Genomic DNA, 20,708 nt, shown 5'->3' with positions numbered 1-20,708 from the left:
ACCTCGTGTGACCGGGGACCCTGAAGGCAGAATTCCATGGGAGAGTGATCGGCGCCTTTGAAGGGTCCCGAGGACCCTTGAAGTGAAGTATGTGACTTTTGAAACAAAAAAATTATTGCCATGAGAAGGAGAATTGAGAGTTGAACATGCTGTAGAAGTGTAGTTGGAGGTTGATGTGATGGATATATGTTTGGGGTTTACTGCTTGATTGGCATGGCAGGATCACGTGGGGTCATCAAGTTCGCCAAGAGTTTTGCTCCTCCCACTGTTCTCTCCAATCCACCAACACCAAACATCCATACCTTGACTCCGTCTTTGGTTAATAATTAATTTCGTCATATGATTGCCATGTATCTCCTCGCCTCTGATTGGCCACTTACGGATCTGCCAAGGGCGGTGGCACGTTGAGCATCTCCTGAAACTACCCCTCGACTGAACGATCCATTGCCATTTCCGAAACATGAACTCGGGGATTTTGAAGCTTGTCTTTAGAAAGGTTTGTGTCAGTATGAAGCCGCAGAATTGCCCGGCAGCATTCCGAAGAAGTCTCCATGGGCAAGTGCCTATGGTAGAGCTCGTATTGGTGTCGACAGGACGAAGGGCCACACTCAGATGGTACTTTGAGGCAATAGCAACAGCAATCGATCCCATGTCTCTCCTCGATATCTCAACATGCTGGAATTTGTTGCGGGACACGGGATGATCAGATAGGTCTAGACCATGGAAAGGAGGGAAGTCAAGGTGAGCAGTGAGCTTCGTGCTGATCGAGGAGGGCTTGGCTTCTATAAGACCAGCTTCTGACCACGTCGACACAACCTCAGCCATTCAACTAACCATTTACCTCAGCCACAGGAACTCTTTTCTTCCTTCCTTCCTTACCTCCCTTTGCGGAAGCTTTCGGCAGATTCACTCTTTCTCTGCTGACACCTTGCCTGCAACCATGGCTAGGCACAGCTCTCCTAAGGGGCTTCCTTGGGCTAAGCTGATCGCCTTACACTCCTTTCTGGTGGCACAAGCCCTTGCTGATTATGCCACTGTTGAAGTGGCAGTTACGAGATATCATGATCTTGGAGACTGTGTTGCCAAGTGTAACACTGAGTTTCCTCAACCCACGGCTCATGCCAATGCCGGAAACGACTCCCATAGCGGCTCTGGCCAGCAGCAATACCACAATGTCCATGGGGATTACAAGTACCCAGAGTCCAATGGAAAACAAGGAAACCACAGAGGCCAGGGCCATGGCGACGAAATCGAAGAACACGAGTTTAGTGGTGGCAATGGAAACTATCAAGGCCACCGCCAACAGAAGACCCAGGGCACACACGGCAGCCCAGGTCAATACATTCAGGAAGGCAACAACGGCATCAGTGTCACGGCTATTCACGGCCACAACTACGTGATCCTTGACGTGCCCACTTGCAACGAGGTTGGAGCCACCTCGACCAAGCATCCCGCTTGCAACTCTTGTTACGGAACTGTCTTCCGCTACCAACCCACCAATGTCCCTTATGCCACAGTCACAAAGACCGAGGGAACAGGCCATCACGCAACCGTCTCGATCCAACATCCCAAGCCTGATTGCCACAAATGTGAGGGCACTGTCTATATCTGCGAGCCTACGGCGGTCCCCAACGAACAGACTATCACGGTTTCTCTTGATGGAGCTAGACCCAACGACCCTTGCATAACCCTTCCTCCATCTGTACCAGGCGAACATTGTACGATTCTTGTTGGTCCATCTGATCAACTCGATGGACATGACACGATTACTCTCCCCGGAAGCGGACCGGACAGCCCAACTCGAACCATCGTTCCTACAGGCGCTGACGGACGGCCGCTTCCTGGCTCTTCACCTATTGTCATTGTTGGAGGGGCTCCTGGTGACCTAGCCGGCTCAGGTAGTTCTGATGGGTCTCAGACTACTGTGTATCTAGACGGAGCAAAGCCAGGAGACCCTACGATAACCCTCCCCCCTTCCATGCCTGGCGGGCCTGAGACGGTTCTCGTTGGCCTTGCCGGTTTCCTTGATAACCTCCAAACGATCACCGAACCTGGCGCCGGACCTCATGCTCCCACTCGCACCATCCTCCCTACCGGAGGTGATGGGAAGCCGATCCCCGGCGCTTCGCCTGTTGTTGTTATTGGAGGGGATACCACCACCTCAGATGCTTCTGGCGAATCTACCCAGCCTCCAACTACCATCTTCCTTGATGGAGCAAAGCCGGGAGATCCTAGCGTGACTCTTCCGCCCTCCACCCCAGGCGGACCTTCGACAGTTCTGGTTGGACCAGCTAGCATTATTGACGGTCTCAACTCTGCCAGCAACTCCGATCCTTCGGGTACTTCGGGCGGACCTCCTGCCGTCACCATTTCTCTTGACGGAGCCAAACCTGGCGACCCCAGCATCACTCTTCCACCTTCGATTCCAGGACAACCATCCACGGTCATCGTTGGCCAAACTGTCCAAGTCGAGGGTTTCGGGAGGATCGAAAACTTTGATCCTACATCCTCTTTGCCTCCTGTCACTGTTACCCTGCGTGGAGCCAAGCCAGGCGATCCTAGCACAACCCTTCCACCCTCTGTTCCAGGAGAGCCATCTACAGTTTTCGTTGGGCCATCTGACCAGATTGATGGCATCGCAAACGTCAATAACGTGGATGCCACGCCTACGGTGTCGACCGTCACTGTTACTCTGAGCGGAGCTAAGCCGGGCGACCCTAGCATTACTCTTCCTCCTTCTAGGGCTGGTGACCCTACCACGGTTGTCGTTGGTCCAACTGACGACGTACTTGTTGGGGTTGATGCAATCAGCAACTCAGAAGCAGGAGGAGAGACTGACAGCCCATCTAACACTGCTGAAGAGCTAATCAACGTCTCTCCATTCGCTGCAGCTGAGAGCAGTTCTGGCGGCAATGGTATGCCTACAGTTACTGTCTCCTTGGCTGGGGCGAAGCCTGGTGACCCTAGGGTCACTCTTTCACCCTCCGCCCAGGGTCAGCCTTTTACAGTCATCGTCGGTCAATCTGGAACCTCGAGTCCTCTCAGCACTAGCACTGCCCCTGATGCTGGCGTTGGTGCATCGACCCGAACCGTCTTTCCAACTGACGCCAACGGGAACCCAATCCCCAGTGCTTCTCCATTTGTTCTGGTTCAAGGCGGCGTCAGGAGCACAGAGGCGCCTGCGATTACCGTGACTCTAGATGGAGCGAAGGCTGATGACCCTCGTGTTACCCTTCCCCCTTCTTTCCCTGGCGGCCCGTCAACGATCATTGTTGGAACATCTACCCAGTTGGATGGGCTGAGTACAAGTACCCTGCCTGGTGCTGGCTCTGATGCTCCTACTCGTACTATCGTTCCCACTGGATCTGACGGAAAGCCGCTTCCGAACGCCTCTCCGTTCGTGCTCGTTGGTGATACTTCTACCTCTGCACCTACCACCTCTCAGTCTGATTCCAGAATCACATCAACTCAACCGCCCCCTGGTGATTCCTCTTCGGCGGGTGAAGGTCAATCTGACTCTTCAGGAGAACCCCAGAGCTCAGTTTCTCCTACCGGCCTCTGTCGGCGCGGTAGTGCGAGCCGGGGTCTGCTCCGTGGTTGTAGAAGGCCATTTGAGGATGAGCTTCTTGTGACAGTAGCAGGAAGACCTGGTTCTGCTGAAAACGGCGACGGAGATGCCACTACCCAGGATGGAAACACCGAGTCTGCAACAACTGCCGACCCTGCTACTTCTGGAGAAAGTGGAAGTCTTGATCCTACTGGCACCGGTGAGCTTGCTGCCTCAAGTGCAACCTCTGGTCTTTCTGGAAGTGAGCTAGAGACTCAAGGTGCCGATTCGACAACGAGCGACGCGGGCGCAGAAAGCTCACCAATGACCGAGACGGCTGGTTCTACTGCATCCTCAGAGAGTGGAGATATCAACACCCAAGAGACCACAGTACCCTCTCAGACAACGGAAGACGCTCTGACCGACAGCAGCAATGCTGGAGGAAGCTCCCCGGAAACGGGACTGGTTCGAGCCCAAGGATCCTTGGTACCCGAGGATACAACACAGCCTCCTCAAACAACCGAGAGTGCACCGACTGAAAGCAGCGATGCTGCGGGAAGTTCATTGGCAACTGGAGCACCTGAGACCACAGAATCATCTGGGTCTGAGGAGAGCAATGCCGACACAAGTGAAAGCCCCTCTCAATCTGAGGATGCTAGCCCGACCGAAAGCTCTGGAAGCTTGGAAGGCTCGCCAGTAAAGGCCCAGGTGGTTGAACTTGAAGGATTCCCGGAAGATGAGAATACTTCTTCCGAAGGAAGCGAAGGGCCTTCTGGAACGACGAACAGTGCTGATCCCACTGAGAGTAACGAAACCGTTGGAAGCTCGCCTGCGACTGAGACGACCGCAGCCGAGGAATCATCGACCACTGGGGACGCAAGTGATACCGAGAGCACCGAGCAGCCTTCCCAAACGACAGAGAGTTCTGACCCATCAACCACTTCTGACCTTTCGAGGAGTTCTGATGCTACAACGGACTCTTCCGCCGACGCAACGGAGGCTTCTGGAGCAACAAGCAGTTCTGAACTAACTGAGAGCTCTGAAGCGACGACGGGCCCTGATGCAACAAGCTCTGAGACGATTGAGAGCTCTGGCTCTACGATGAGCTCTGATTCTGCTGCAACGGAAACATCCGAGGCGACAGAAAGTGCTGATGCGACGGAGACTTCTGGTACAACAATGAGTCCTGATGCGTCTGAGAGCTCTGACGCAACGAAGAGCGACAACACAGGAGACATGCCAGCTACAGAACGGGCTCAACTCCAGGGGGGGCCCAGGATTGCAGAAGATGATGAGACGACTACTGATGGAGCGTCCGATACTCCAAGTGCAACCTCAGAGGCTGGTACAACTGACACAAGCGGAGACATGTCTACTAGTACCAATGGCGCTGAGACGGCCGATAACACTGGCGAGTCTGCAACTTCACCTACCACTAAAGCTACTTCTGAAACTGCGGCTATGACTTCTGAAGGTGCTACATCGGACTCGGCTTCTGAGGTCTCTGAAGATCCTACCTCCGCCGCAGAAACCTCTGGCGATACTACTTCAGCCCCGGCTTCTGAAACTTCTGGAAGTGCCACTTCAGCTGTCGAGACCTCTGGAGATGCTACTTCAACTCCAGCTTCTGAGGACCCAACCTCAACTGCGGAGACTTCTGGAGATGCGACCTCAGCTACTGAAACGTCTCGGGATGCCACGTCAGCTACATCTTCTGAAGCATCTGAGAGCGGTGGCTCTGCTTCTGAAAGCTCCGGAGATGCCACATCAGTCGATTCAACCTCTGAAGATACTACATCAGTTGCTGAAACTTCCTCGGATGCTACCTCGGCTCCACCTTCTGAGAGCTCTTCCTCAGATGCTGAAACCTCCGAAGGCTCTACTGCTGCCCAGAGTGCTACCTCAGGGGCGGGTACGACAAACACAAGCGGGGACGAGACGAGCGCAACCAAGGGGGCCGACTCAACTGACTCATCTGAGAGCCCGACTAAAACCGACTCTGCCGAGAGTAGTGCAACACCCACTGGTCACGATGACAGGGTGAATGTGCAGGCCATCAATGAAGAATCTGATACTGCCACCGAATCTGCCTCTGAAACTGGATCAGGATCAGGATCGGGATCAGAGAGCGCCACTACTGGAGCTGAACAAACCAACACAACAGGAGACGAGTCTTCCAGTGCTACTGAAGATGCTCGTCAGACTGACAGCACTAGCGCATCTGAAGTTTCGTCGACATCGGATGGAAACTCGGATACCATGTCCACCGGGGACGGCATGTCTTCAACAGCGGAGCTTGATCCGGATGAGACCAGCTCTGGTGATGGCGGCTCGTCTACTGGAAACCCAGATGACTCTACAACGACGACCAGTGAAGGGAAGCCTACGAAGGAGACTGAGTCCACACCAGTGACAACATCTGAGACCAAGACTGGAAAGGGAGAATCTACTACGGAGGCCGGATCTTCACCAAACGCTGAATCTACACAAGAGACTGGCCAAGGAGGGACTGGCTCTACACCTCAAACAGAATCTGCCCAAGGAACCGACACGAAAGCTGCAACGTCCGCTCAAGAGACAGAATCTCCGCAAGAGACGGGTCAAGGAGAAACCGACCCTGAAGAGAACGGCGGCAGCGGCAGTGGAGAGGGCGGCAACGGAACCGATGACAGCAAAGATCCAGCCAACGAAGACGGAGCTGGAGGAACCACATCTGTGTCTGGATCTGGCTCAGGCGGCTCGGGCTCTGGAAACTCAGATCCTGAAGATGGCGGAGCCGGGAGCGGCGGTTCAGGTGATGGAGATTCAGGCAACGGTGACTCTGGATCTGGGTCTGGGTCTGGGTCTGGCGATTCCGGGAGTGGATCTGGCTCCGGAGATTCTGGCTCGGGCTCAGGCTCTGGGGACAACGGAGCCAGCGGCGGCGGCAGCGGCTCTGGTGGTTCAGGAGAAGGCGGCTCGGGCTCTGGCGACACCGGATCTGGCTCAGGTTCAGGAACAGGCGGCTCAGGCTCAGGCTCAGGCTCAGGCTCAGGCTCAGGTTCTGGCGATTCCGGCTCTGGCTCCGGATCAGGCTCAGAAGACACTGGGTCAGGTTCTGGATCAGGTAGCGGCAGTGGCAGCGGCTCAGGTGGTTCTGGTTCCGGTTCAGGCGGTTCTGGATCAGGATCAGGCGACTCGGGTAGCGGAAGTGGAAGCAGTCCTAGCGGCTCCGGCTCCGGCTCCGGAGATTCTGGCTCAGGTTCTGGTTCTGGTTCTGGTTCTGGAGACTCTGGTTCAGGCAGCGGCAACGGCAGCGGCAAAGGCTCTGGCTCCGGTGGTTCAGGTAGCGGAAGTGGAAGTAGCCCTAACGCTTCTGGCTCCGGATCTGGCTCCGGCGGTTCTGGATCTGGTTCTGGAGCAGGCTCAGGCGATAGGGAATTGGGTGGAAGTGGCTCTGGCACTGGTGGGTCAGACTCTGGGTCAGGTGCTGGCGGTTCGGGCAGCGGAAATGACTCTGGATCAGGATCAGGCAGTGGAACTGGAAACGGCTCTGGTTCTGGCAGTGGCAACTCAGGCAGCGGCAGCGGCTCTGGATCAGGAGGTTCTGGAGGCTCCGGTTCCAGTGGCTCAGGCTCTGGTGCTGGTGGCTCTGGTTCTGGCTCGGGCAGCGGCAATGGAAGCGGCTCTGGATCAGGAGGCTCTGGCTCTGGATCAGGATCAGGATCAGGATCTAGTGGGTCGGGCAGTGGAAGTGGAAGCGGCTCTGGCTCTGGCTCAGGGAACGGAGGAGGAAGCGGAAGTGGTTCTGGTACTGGCGGCTCAGGTTCCGGAAGTGGTAACGGATCATCAGGGTCAGGGTCAGGAGGTTCAAGCAATGGTGGAAGCGGCTCCGGCACTGGCGGTTCTGGCTCTGGGTCTTCAGGGTCGGGATCAGGCAGTGGTGGAAGTGGTTCTGGCTCTGGAGGTTCAGGTTCAGGTTCAGGCTCTGGTTCAGGATCCGGCTCAGGAGGTTCAGGTGCTGGAAGCTCTGGCTCAGGGACCTCTGGATCTGGATCTGGTAGTGGAAGCGGAAGCGGTTCAGGAAACTCTGGATCAGGCTCTGGCTCTAGTGGTTCAGGATCAGGCTCTGGTGCCTCGGGCAGTGGAAGTGGAAGCGGCTCTGGCGGTTCTGGTTCTGGATTAGGTGGTGGTAGTGGAAGCGGAAGTGGCTCTGGAGGCTCTGGGTCGGGATCAGGCGGTGGAAGTGGAAGCGGCTCAGGAGGATCAGGATCAGGATCAGGATCGGGCTCCAGCGGCTCCAGGTCCGGCTCCAGCGGTTCAGGAAGCGGAGGTGGAAGCGGCTCTGGTTCAGGCTCTGGAGGGTCTGGCAGTGGAAGTGGGGGTGGTTCTGGATCTGGATCGGGTTCAGGCACAAAGTCCGGCTCTGGTTCTGGCTCAGGTTCAGGTTCAGGATCCGGCTCAGGGTCCTCCGGCTCAGGATCGAGCGGTGGAAGTGGAAGTGGCTCAAGTGGTTCAGGATCAGGCTCCAGTGGTTCGGGCAGTGGAAGTGGAAGCGGCTCTGGCACTGGCAGCTCTGGATCAGGGTCAGGATCAAGTGGAGGAAGCGGAAGTGGTTCTGGTGGCTCAGGATCTGGGTCGGGCTCCAGTGGCTCCGGCTCGGGATCTGGCTCAGGTGGATCTGGCTCTGGATCTTCCGGCTCTGGTTCAGGGAGCGGAAGCGGGAGCGGCTCCAGTGGATCTGGATCTGGATCTGGCTCCGGTGGTTCGGACAGCGGGAGTGGCTCTGGCTCGGGCGGCTCAGGCAGTGGACGCGGAGGCGGTTCTGGATCAGGTTCAGGTACAAAATCTGGCTCTGGCTCTGGCTCAGGCACTGGGACAAAGGGCGGATCTGGTAGTGGAAGCGGTAGCGGTAGCGGTAGCGGAAGTGGCAGTGGAAGTGGCAGCGGCAGCGGCAGCGGTTCAGGCCGCTCTGGCTTCCTCTTCTTTGCTTAGAAGACGAGGACTGGGATGGAAGAAGGGCATGCTATGGAGAGGAGAAAAGCAGCGGCAATGTTTGCGACTTGATTATGCACTTGTGGTTTCTTATAACCTTAATAATTCTAATTTTTTACATCAACACATTCGCGACCAATCTCGCCTTGATTAACTGCAAGAGGACTCAGCTGGTATGATCACCTGGTTCTTGACACTTGACGTTCTCCAGCTATATGTAATATTAGTCTGGTCGTGATAAAGGGTGGTTGTGTCTTGATCCTTGCTTGTGGACATGATATTTCTCTGTGGCACCATGATTGAAGGAAAATGAATGATAGTGTGTTGGCAACTCCATATGAGTACCGACAAGAGTTTGATTGATTCTTCTTCACATCCTCTACTATAGCTTTTGAGTCGAGTATATGATTCACTGCTCACATGCGTCTACCTGCAAGTTCCTCAGGAGAGTAGACAAAGAATACTACTTGGCTTGTTACTCTTTTTTTACCACCTTGAACTGGAAGCATTCATCCAAATGTTCAAGACTGCCCTGGAAAACCAGAGATTGCCAGAAACTACCAACTAACTCAAGCATCATTAACTACATATTGAGCCCTTCTCGGCCGTCATGATCTCGTTGCGGGTCCATCCGATCAACAAGCACAAGCTCACTTGCGCAAAGTGCGGCTCGTCAGCCAAATCGGACGAAAAGTGTAGACGTTGCGGCGCCGTCAGCGTTGCTTGCTCTGCCAAGGGGTGTACCCAGAGCGTGAGGAAGGGAAGGGTTTGCCCAAGCTGCAATACTCAGAACTAGGTGAGCACTCTTGCTATGTCGTTTGGATTGCCTTGGTCGATGGGCATTTGACAGGTATTACCCCTAACGTTTAATACGAAACATCAATGTCGTCGTTTCGAGGATCGTCGTGCTATGTCCCGTCTATAAACTGTTTTCCTTGGTCGCACTGCCGGCTCAAAATTGCCCCGGATTATGACCAGGGGAGAAACCTGTCTCATCTATCGACTATCTCTAAGCTTAAGCTTGAACGTTTCCCGCCATCACCCCTGCAGAACCATGCAGCCATCCCCGTGTGGGCCGAAACAAGCCACCGATGCAAAGATGCATCTACCAGCCCTGGCATGGCATGTTTTTGAGAGTATCCTAACTGCCGACTTGGGCGGTACGGTCACTACACGTGGGATGCGAGGGGTTTGTTCAGCTTGGGAGATAGGCGTTGCCAAGGGGTGATGGTCGTCTGGAAAAGGATGCTGATCTTGTTGATCGGCCGGGTGGTCGGGCGATTAAACTACGACCTTCCGGTTTTAAACGGGGGATGCTTGCAGGGAAAGGTTGAAAGAGGAAGCTTGGACGGGAGAGCTGAAAAAGATTGACAGGGAATTGGACGTGGCTCTGTGACGCCGGTGGAGATTGGGGATCATGGCTTCATGCTGTAGATAGAACGCTTGGTGATCTTTACTGGCTGGTGACGAGACACAAATGACGGCAACGGAGGGGCAACCCGTGTTGATCAATACGAAACAAGCAGGCGGGATTTCTTGTGATGCTGCGTGGAACATGGAATGATGATGATGATCGTTTTTGTGAGTTGAGAGAGGGCAAGATCAGTCGAGGGCGCGAGTATAAAAGGCCATCCATTGCCCAGAAGTTGTAAGTGCATGAAGAGTAGTCCATCACCAAGTCTCACACCACCCACCCTTTACACATCCATACATCACATCATGCGCTTCACAACCCTTCTCCCTCTTCTCCTCCCCTCAGCCCTAGCAGCCTCCAACGAGCCCTGCTACGGCCCCAACGGCATCGCCGGCGTGTGCATCACAGACGCGGCCTGCACCTCAGCCGGCGGAACCTCCATCTCAGGAGCCTGCCCCGCCGACGCCGCCAACATCAAGTGCTGCTCCAAGCCCAGTTGCGCAAATGGCGCCTCGGGGAACTGCCGCTGGACGTCCGACTGCGCCGGAAGCTCCGTGACAAACCAGTGTCCCGGCCCCGGGCAGATGCGGTGCTGCTCCGCTGGCGGGTCCGGGTTTGGTGGGTACCCGGCGCCGAATATCCCGGCTGTCGGGGCTTGTAAGCAGGTTGCTGTCGATGGTGCTAAAAAGGTCGTTGCTGCTTTTCCTGGACGTGTGAGGGAGATTGGATGTAAGAGGGATTGCTCTTGTCCTGGATCGTCTGATCACTGCTGTGGACTGGCGACTGATTTCATGTGTGCCGACGGCGGTGGTGTAAGTCAACCTCACATCTTTGCACTGGTGTGATAGCTAATATGTGAATAGTCTGCTACCCTCTCGGGCAAGGAAATCGCTGAGTGGTGCATGAGAAATCGCGCCACTCTGAACCTCAAGTACGTCATCTGGGGACAAAAGATTTGGACCACATCTGTCGACGGGACGAACAAGAACTGGGAGAGCTGGCGCACCATGGAGGATCGCGGCGACCTGACTCAGAACCATTGGTAAGTCGACATTCTTACATCAGCAACAAAGTCTAACCTGTCATGCAGGGACCATGTACATGTTTCGTACAATGGTTGAACTGGAGTGTGTATTAGTGATGCTGAAGCGAGGAGTTGGTGGTTGTTGGCAGTGAAGCAGGTGTTGATGAGCGAGAAGGGCACCAAATCCCCTTCTCGCTCGTCTGATTATATTGTGCTATAGCCGTGAGAATACAAACATGTCCTTGATCAAAACTGCCACCGTTGCTGCCAAGTTGTTGGCTCCATTGTATACTGGTATCTCACCACTCCTACTTTTCCAAAACGCCGTCACCCAAGAACAGCCGCCTGTCAGATAACTCAACTCCCACCTTGAGCCCATGTAAATGCTCATGTTTTTTCATCTAAACGCCAAATATGCATGCTCCTTTTTGAAACCGACCTACTATCTCCAAGCCATATCATACTATTCTCCAAATGCCTCGCTCACCACTTCTCCTTCGTCAGGCGTCACCGCCAATTCGAGCAATTCGTGTGCCGCCTCGGCAGTTTCTGCATCAATCCCGGCCTCCAAGACCAAATCCTCTTCCGCAAATGTGAGCCGTCCAAGCGCGAGAAGATATCGCTGGCTTCCGCCGCAAGCTGCCGAGAGCTTTGGGCCAAAGTCGGCAATATTGGCCGTCTCAGGACCCGTCACAAGAGCGTGAATCAGGAGAACACTTTGCGAGATAATCCGATAGATGTTTGTTGAAGTCGCTACATCTTCGCGGGTCCTGCATTTTTGAGGGGTCTGCGGTAGAATGGTGGGCGGAATTGGCTGGTCGTACAGCTCGTCAATGCTGGTACTCAGGCAAGTAACCAGCCGAGGAAGTGCGAGATTGTGAGACGCAAGCTGAATAGCACCGAAAGGATATCGGGCAAAAGACCGAAGCGTCCTCAGTGCCGCCAAGCGAACGATATGCTTCTGAGCCCGGGTTGTGACTGACTGGGGATAGTCATTAAGCTTGGCCGAGACAAAGTTGATCATGGAATAAGCGACATGTGGAGGGTCTTGATCATCCGTGATAGGCCCAATCGAGTCGGGAAGGGAAGACACAGCAAGCAGTTCCAGCATTCCTAGCATATCAGCCAATTTCTGCCTGGGCCCCATGAGAAGAGAGATGGGATCGAGGGACATGCATTGCCAGAACAGCGCCGCCTGGGACTGGCTTGGATCCTCTGGGTCCGTAGCGGTAGAACAAGCAAGCGACGTGGTGTAGAGCAGAGATAGAACGTCAACTATGTTGATATGTTCCTCCATGGCGAGATATTGTTCCTTCTTGAGCAGTTCCTGCTCTGGAAATCGGCTACGCCACGTTGCTAGGTTGCAAATTGTCGCATGGACTGAGGGAGCAAGGTTTGGTATAACATGGGGAGCCACCTCAGTAGCGTGAAGTGAGAAAGTGAATGATATAAGAGCAATCAGATACTTGATAGGCTCCCACAGCTGCTCCTCGATACAACGGTTCCAAATTGCTACCATCAAGTTTGCAAAGTCCACCAGCTGTTGCATGGGTCGTAGCGGATTTCCCATGAGAGGGATCTTCTGGAAGATGATGGCTGAAAAGGATGTGTCTGGATCTGAGGCAAAGGAGAAGCGGGACAGGATGTCAAAGGTTGGCGGCTGGTTATGTAGAGTGCTATGATCTAGCACAAGTTGCAAGAACTGGAGACGAATTAGCTGAATTCCAACCAAAGGAGCCAAGTTCGTACCTCAAAAGGAAGAGCTGGCGGCGCTGCAACCACAATCGGGGCCTGCTGTACAGGGGGCTCGGGCTTGCTAGTGCTGCTGTCAAAACTGTCTGTATGAGTCTCTAGTGCCATGACTGGGCTGTCAACTGTTGGTCGTTTCCTTTTGCCTTTGCTGGGCGTTCGTTCGCCCACATGGGAGGCCACCGAGCCAGGATTTCTGCTTCTTCCCTGTCCTTTGCTGGGGCTCAAGACAATGTCCATTTCATCAAAGCCATCCGCCATCTTCCATGATTTGGCCGCCTTTCGGGGGGTTGTGACGCCTGATCCAACTTTCGCAGGGACATCTTTTTGACGAGCTCGGTTGCTAACCTCTCTCATGTCTTGTTGGATGAATTGTAGCTCCGTATTGGCACTTTGCTGGGCGGCAACAGCTGCCTCGGCAATCCGTTCTTTTTCTGCCAGCTGCTCCGAGTTGAGCCTTTTCAACCGGGCCATGTCTGCATCGTGCTGCTGCTTCGCCTTCACAGAATTGGATCGTATGATGGACACCTCGCCGCGGGCAGCATGGAGCTCGGTCTCAAGTGCCCGCACTCGCAACTGGAGCGCTGACAGAATATCGCCATGTTGACTCTGGGAAGGTTGAGAGGGCCCAAGGCGGCTCTGAGGAAGAGGAGGTCGGGCAAATTGGCTGTGTTGAGGGGGAGGCAAGTTGGAACTCTGGGTTTGGAACTGGTCCGATGTGTATAGAGGCTGTCTGGGCGGTCCTGCACTCGGGTGACGTGGGGGAGTCTGCACCACTGGGCGTCGTTTCGTAGGATCAATTGCCGGGTTCCATCGAGGGTTGGGGGGCGGGATCGACCGTCGAGACTCGGGGTTGAGCTGGTTCTGTGACGAGTGAATCTGCTGTTGCCGGGCGCTGTCAATGACAGGTCTTCCGATGGGAACGCCTGCATCATTGGTCACTTCAGTCGTATCTAGATCATCGTCCTCGACCCAAATGACCTCTGGAGATCCGTTTCCCTGGCGTTGCGTCGATGGTTTTGAGGCTGCATGAGCCTGCGTGAGTTGAATAGCATTGTCCTCGAGCTCTTGAAGGGCGTTATCGGGGAGGTCGTCGAGGCCGTCATCTGAGAATTCGTCCAGGTCCATGATTCATGGCGTTTTGGAGGGAAGGGGCCAGCTCCATTGAGCGAGACACTGAAGCTGTAGACCCGGTGCCTGGAGCAAATGGTCCCGTCGCGACCTCTGGTGACAGGGTTGAAAACAGCTGAAGACGCGACGCGAGATCACGTGGGCAATAAAGAAGCTCAATTGCTGTTTGTGGCTGGTGAGCTGACCGTCATCAGCCACGTTCCTGAGGAACACTGTGGCGCAGTTTTTGTGTGGGTGGGGCTCGCACATTCTCGAGCATGTGAAGAGCCAGCTGCGTCATTGATGTCGTCAAGCTTGATTTTGGACAACGTTGGTGCACCTTGATCCAGCAGCAAAACGTGCTTTTCGAGAAGACAACCTCAGGTCACGGGGTGTTCTCCTGGAAAGAGGCCTCTCACCTCCAGCTCCGGGTTGAAATATGAACGAGAGCGAGAGCGAGCGGAGAGATGACTTGTGGGGATCATGCTCCTGGTGCCGGATGCTGCGGGCTGGTAAATTACCAGTCAAGCTTGGCGCTTCTCCAATGCCACGAAGTCCAATGCAATCGACATGCGACGTCACTGACAAGAAACCACGTTAGGGTTTAGGTCCTTACTCAGCGGCCGGCGGAGAAGGGGAACAAGACCCCATCGGCCTTTCGGAGAGGAGTCAAAATCAGCAGCTCGGGACCGGGCTGATTGTGGATTTTGAAGGCTAGGTACCGATTACATGGGACATGCTCAAAATCCTGACGGCAACAGCTTCAACTCCGTTAAACAGCCATTCAAGCCCCTTTGTCCTTTTCCGTCTTTAAAGTGGCGGGCGGATCTGACAACAGATCTCTCTTTGATGGTTTCGCCCTATGAAAACAGCTTGTTTGGGCGGCTCCGTGTCCCACAGCTAATCAGCCCCTGCATCTGGGGCTTGTTCACCGTCCTGTACTCGATAGCAGCCACGGTATTCAAACGAGAACCGTGCTATAATGGCATTGTAAACCATGTAGCAACGGATCATGCAAATACGCGTAGCGATAGTATACCTGGACTTAGGAAGTGGCTCAAGCTCGGGAACGAGGAGATACCTTGCCGGCTTTGATGTAAAACCCGACCGATGTGTCCGGCGCAACTTGGCGCCCCAGAACTCCGCTGGAACCACCGGGACACGTCAAGCCACAGCCGCGGGGGATGGAACAGTACTCCGCTGGCTGGGAGTGGAAGTTTGGTTGAGATTGGGCGGACGTGTTCCATGCTGTTAGCGCGTGTCCAAGGCTCCAGGAGCGTCAGCGTCAGCGCCCAGCAAAGCACAGCACAGCGGACACGCGCTAACAGCTAGAGCACTAACGGACACTGACGCTTGCAGGCAGGAAAACCCTCCACCCGCTTCTCGGAAATGCTGGGGGGCTAACGTTCACTTAGTGACGGACTACGCAGCTCGACTTTTCAAAACCACCATTTCCCATCCCCATCATCATCGCCAGATTATTGCGAGAGTGAGCTCACCTGCCCACTCGACAGCACCCGCAGCTTCCGTCCTCGAGAAGCGCAAACCGCTGACGGACAGCCAGCTACTTCCTTCCTTTTTTCCCCTTCGAGTCGAGCCATCTTTCTGACCGCGGACACACCCATAATCCTACGTCGTCACTTTTGCCCACACGTTTCTTTTCAGCAATCTTGAGCTTGTTCCGTGGACAGCGCGACACTATAACGAAGCTGCGATAGTAGCCTCTTGTTTGGAATTTCTTTCGAGAGTACGAGACGAGGACATCTCGCGAGCGACCGCTTACAAGTCGAGTTCACCGGAACCTCGACCAACGCCGACCGACGACTCCGGACATTGCAGAGCTTGCGAGCAGCATCTCCGCGACAGAAGTCACCACTAGAAGCCGCTGCACATCCGAAAAACACCTTCTATAGCCATGGCTCGATCAAAGAGAGGGGTTAGGTTCCCCAACCGCAACGGATCCGACGGACGACGATCCAGCTTCAGCAGCGAGGATGGGTCTCCCACTAAGGCCAAGTTCCAGAACAAGGATCAGCTGGAGACAGTGAACGAGGTGAGCATGCGCAATTGGCGGCCGAGACTAGGAGTTCTTGAGAGCCAGCCAGTGCTCTCGGCGAAAAGACACGGTAACTGACTGATCATGATAGCAAAAGCCTCCCACTCCCGAAGAGAAGAAGACCGAGTACGAAAAGAAGAAGGCCAACTTCATGACGCGCACCTTCTGGACCTTTGTCATGTTCGCCATGTTCTTTACGGCACTCTTCATGGGCCATATCTACATCATCTGCATCATCACGGCCGTCCAGATCATTTCCTTCAAGGAGGTCATCGCCATCGCCAACGTCCCCAGTCGCGCCCGCTCTCTGCGCTCCACTAAGAGTCTTAACTGGTACTGGCTTGCGACGACAATGTACTTCCTCTACGGCGAGACCGTCATTTACTACTTCAAGCACATTGTCCTGGTTGACAAGGTGTTGCTGCCTCTGGCGACTCACCACCGCTTCATCAGCTTCATTCTCTATGTCTTTGGTGAGTATCCGATAAACGTATCTGAATTGCCGACTCTAACCGCTGATAGGTTTCGTCTTCTTTGTTGCTTCCCTTCAGGCTGGCCACTACAAGTTCCAGTTTACCAACTTTGCTTGGACACACATGGCTCTCTACCTGATTGTGGTCCAAGCACACTTTATCATGAACAATGTGTTTGAGGGCATGATCTGGTTCTTCTTGCCCGCCGCTCTGGTCATCACCAACGACATCTTTGCTTATATCTGCGGTATCATGTTTGGCCGCACCCAGCTCATCAAGCTATCTCCCAAGAAGACGGTCGAGGGCTTTGTTGGTGCCTGGATCATGACCATCCTCTTTGGCATGATCCTTGTCAACATCATGATGCGATCCAAGTACTTCATCTGCCCTGTTAATGACCTCGGCGCCAATATCTTCACTGGTCTTCAGTGCGACCCTAACCCCGTCTTCCTACTTAAGACATACGAGCTCCCCGAGCTCTTCTTCCTTCCTGAAAACACTCACTTCTCGGTCACCTTTGCTCCTATGCAACTCCACGCCCTCAACCTCGCCACTTTTGCCTCACTAATTGCTCCCTTTGGCGGTTTCTTCGCATCTGGCCTCAAGCGCACCTTCAAGATCAAGGACTTTGGCGACTCTATTCCTGGCCACGGTGGTATCACTGATCGCATGGACTGCCAGTTCATCATGGGTTTCTTCGCCTACATGTACTACCACAGTTTCATCGCCATCCACAAGGTCAACCTTGGCACTGTTCTCGAGACTGCCATTACCAGTCTTTCTCCTGATGAGCAGGTTGAGCTTGTGAAGAGCATGGGCCACTATCTACGAAATCAAGGCGTGCTACTCGATGAGGTGAATATTCCTAATTTAGACTTTCATGGATGATAACTAATGTCGTGATAGGTTGCCGATTGTATCGACAAGATCATCCCTGTGAAGCGATGAGCTACTTCAACACATTGGGCCATCTTTCCCACAGGCATCTTTTTGTTTATTCTTTATCGGGCAATACTTGACACCCTCTTCCTTCACTCACATTCTCAGCATTTCCTTCACATTTGTGAAGCCAAGAGCTTGGAAACCACGTTCCGGAGTATGTACGGTTACCTATTCACGCAAGCATGAATTGTAATATTGGGTGGGCATTGGACGACGAGGGGCTCGGGTCCAGGGTTGCGATCACAGTTATTATCTTTGTAACGAGCAATTAATGTCAGCGGTTCTGGTCATGGACGGATTTTTGGGATATAGACTCCTTTGTCGACGAGAGTCGTCGGCAATCGTCCAGCGCCCTGATGGGAAAATACGAAAAGCATTCAACATCCATACTAACTATCCGAAGACGCCTGGTCTTATCCGTCCCTGTTACCGTCTATCTGTACCTATACCTCTAACCTGTTTCCAGTTCCACGATGCGCCATTGTAAACCTCAACCGTTTCAGAAGACGTGGCCTTGACCACGGCTGACAGCTCAAGTGTTCGCATATCATGATGGCACGCTTACAGCTTGGTCTCCCATCCGCCTTCAGCCTCAAAGATTTCACCGACCGCTTTGCCGACATCGAGAAGATGACGATCACGATATCGTGGCGCTACCAGGGACACCCCGATGGGCATGTCGTGGGCGCCCTTGAAGCCGGGGACGTTGAGCACGGGCGTGTGCAGGGCCTATGTCCATGTTAGCTCTCCTGACAAGAGAGAGGGCAAGGGGGACTTGCACTCCAAATACAGCAAAAGATGTGACTCCCCGTGCTTTCGAGACCAACAGGTGCCTCATCAGGCACGCTTGGGGTGATGAAAGCTGCGTACTGCCCAGCAATCTCATCAAACTTGGGTCGAAGGGCCGCCATGCCATCAAACGCCTCTAAGTGCTCCTTGCGGGTGAATCCGTTGATGTTCTCGACATGATCGACAAGAACTTGGTTGATGTGATCCCTCCCGACACGATACTCCGGCAAGAATGCGGTACCGCCTTCGCAGTGAAGGACCACGCGATGCCATTCTGGGAGGTTGTCGAATTCTGACGGGAGGTCGACCTCTTCGACGATGGCGCCATGGGCTTCAAGAAGGGCGGCAGCTTTGGACAAGGCTTCTTGGGTGCCAGGGCCAGCAAAGGGCCAGACGACTGTCTTGCAGATGGCGAAACGCGCACCTTTGACGCCTTCAAACACAGTTGCATCCTCCTCTGGCTTGTCGTCTTGGATGCCGAAAACATCAGCCAAGAGCGCGAGGTCATCAACACACCGAGCAAACCACCCCAGTGTGTCAAAGGTCAGGGAGTAGATCTTGGACCCCTCGCGAGAAACCGAGTTCCACGTGGGCTTGAGGCCATAAATGCCGTTGAACGAGGCAGGCCGGATCATGGAGCCGCCGGTCTGGGTACCCAGGGAAAGGGGAGCCTGGAAGTCGGCGACGACGGCGCCGGAGCCGGTAGACGATCCACCGGGGGTGCGGAGGGGGTCGTGGGGGTTGCGGGTCTTTGGACCGACGTGGACGGCTGCGAACTGGGCGGTTGTCGTCTTGCCTGGGGGTGGGATTGTAAGTGGGAATCCCGAGTGGATGGGGAAACGGAGTTACCAAAGATGAGAGCGCCTGCATGACGGAGGGTGCGGACTGAGGCGGCATCAACCTCGGGAAAGCTTCCTTCGTATAGGGACGAGTTGTGTTGGGTGGGCATGTCTGGCGAGGTCAGTTGATGATCCCTTTTTGGTGCTCGGTTGGCTTACCCTTGGTGTAGATGACATCCTTGACTGCAATAGGCAGGCCATGAAGAGGACCTCGGCTCTTCTTTGGTACCTCATCCAGGGCCTTTGCTTGCTCGATCACCAGATCTTCGTCGAAATGTGCCCAGGCCTGCACTTGATCGTCCCGGGCCTTGATCCTCTCGAGCAGAGATCTGGCGTAATCTTGGACCGAAAGCTCATCAGCCTGGATTCTGGAGAGGACCTCAGAGGCTGTCAATCGCCACGGCTCTGCTATCTTGGAGGGTGACATCGTGTCGACTGTCACCTCCTCGTTTGGCTCTGCTGAAATGGGAGAATCCAACTTGATGGGTCGTACACAGGCGAGTTCCTGGTATGGATCGCCGAAGTGTCTGAATCTGTTGTGAATCGATACACGAATCTCTGCCGTGTATTTTCTTGCTCTTAGTGGCTGCAAGTCATAACCTGATGGTAACTGGTAATGTTGCTGACTCTTGGCAGTGAGCCTGACCGAGATGCTGCGGGAACTGCGATAAGTAGAAGCAGGCGGCGGTTTAACAACTCGCCCCGAGAGTGCTTTCCAGCTCCCAAAACTCGGGCACTAATGCGACCCGGCCGAGGCGGACTTTGGGATGGACCTATGAGCAAGGGTTCCAAACTCTATCAAGCAAGCGTAAAACGGAGGGCCTCAAGGCTCACTCTTGTACTCCTGCACTAATGCAACCCGGGCCGAGCTGTCAGGATGGGCTGGGCATGTGTCGATGGAGGTGGTGGCTGTCAGTGACCTGTGAAACGAGAGGACTGGCAGGTGGTGGTGACCAATGGATGATGGCGAGTCTGGACGGTTGTCAAGAGATGGGATGAATCCCGATTTAAGCGAGAGATGAGCTGGCGGATGGGATGGAGAGGAGCCACGGCATAATGAGGAGACGGGGGGAAGACAAGGACAAGGTCTATCAAGAGAGTGGAGAGAGAGGCAGAGCAGAGCTGAACAGAGTCAGTCCAGGAGAGAGGATAGGCCCGGCGGATGACCTCCGAGTGCGGTGTGTGGATGGAGGGAGGCATGAAACATGGATCCAACGGACGGGGAATCAAGCCGGGCCAGAAGATTCGGGGAGGCGAGGAGGAAGGGCTGACCAAGGCTGTGCTGTGTTGATGCCATGGGATGGGGATGGGGATGTACACTGCTACAAAGGTAGGGAGACCTTTGGGTAGCTAACCTAGTGACGACTTGGGATAGACTCGGGTCTTGGTACCCGGCGATCCGAGCTGGACTACGGACGGACCGTTTCTAGCGGTGCATCGTTTCTTCTGGAGAAACAATTCACAAGAGCATACAGGGTTCGATGCATGAGACAGACGTCACGGGATAGAAGAGAGCCGAAGAGAGTTTTGATGATCGTCTCCCATGTTGTTCGTTTGCTCGCTCCAACGCCGAGAACCAGGATCGCGGGTTAGACGGCGCTTGACCTGTCATTTCTGCCGAGTGTCGATGGGAGATGCGAGTTGTGAGACGCGGGATTGATTGGATCTGAATCAATCGGACAGGGTCTACTCCGTACACTCTTTGATTCTCGAAGCCTGTACGAGAGGTAGGTATCTCAACCTTGTTCAATGATGAGCAGGGCCATGAGCGGCACAAAGGATCCTTGGAAG

General features: G+C 54.4%; 4 protein-coding genes across 4 annotated transcripts; 2 read left to right on the top strand and 2 right to left on the bottom strand.

Moving 5' to 3' along the window:
- Positions 1-10,084: 10,084 nt before the first annotated feature.
- Positions 10,085-11,056, top strand: NECHADRAFT_94258 (uncharacterized protein; the record flags this gene model as incomplete). The annotated part of the gene is made up of 4 exons (XM_003045003.1): positions 10,085-10,106; positions 10,281-10,747; positions 10,799-10,977; positions 11,026-11,056. The coding sequence occupies 4 exons, from the start codon at positions 10,085-10,087 to the stop codon at positions 11,054-11,056; spliced, it is 699 nt and encodes a 232-aa protein (XP_003045049.1).
- A 375-nt stretch (positions 11,057-11,431) lies between these two features.
- On the bottom strand, positions 11,432-13,830 carry NECHADRAFT_11671 (uncharacterized protein; the record flags this gene model as incomplete). The annotated part of the gene is made up of 2 exons (XM_003044609.1): positions 11,432-12,676; positions 12,742-13,830. Coding segments are annotated over 2 exons (2,334 nt in total), but the record flags the coding sequence as incomplete, so codon positions are not given.
- Positions 13,831-15,733: 1,903 nt separating this feature from the next.
- Positions 15,734-17,295, top strand: NECHADRAFT_81432 (uncharacterized protein; the record flags this gene model as incomplete). Its single annotated transcript, XM_003045002.1, has 4 exons — positions 15,734-15,871; positions 15,966-16,347; positions 16,397-17,202; positions 17,254-17,295. The coding sequence occupies 4 exons, from the start codon at positions 15,734-15,736 to the stop codon at positions 17,293-17,295; spliced, it is 1,368 nt and encodes a 455-aa protein (XP_003045048.1).
- Positions 17,296-17,563: 268 nt separating this feature from the next.
- Positions 17,564-19,344, bottom strand: NECHADRAFT_81431 (uncharacterized protein; the record flags this gene model as incomplete). Its single annotated transcript, XM_003044608.1, has 4 exons — positions 17,564-17,642; positions 17,855-18,018; positions 18,117-18,874; positions 19,077-19,344. The coding sequence occupies 4 exons, from the start codon at positions 19,342-19,344 to the stop codon at positions 17,564-17,566; spliced, it is 1,269 nt and encodes a 422-aa protein (XP_003044654.1).
- Between the last annotated feature and the right edge of the window lie 1,364 nt (positions 19,345-20,708).

Source organism: Fusarium vanettenii (genome assembly GCF_000151355.1).
Source record: "Fusarium vanettenii 77-13-4 chromosome 6 genomic scaffold NECHAsca_20_chr6_4_0, whole genome shotgun sequence".
NCBI classification, from domain to species: Eukaryota; Fungi; Ascomycota; class Sordariomycetes; order Hypocreales; family Nectriaceae; genus Fusarium; species Fusarium vanettenii.
This window is presented reverse-complemented; position numbering and strand designations above follow the sequence as displayed.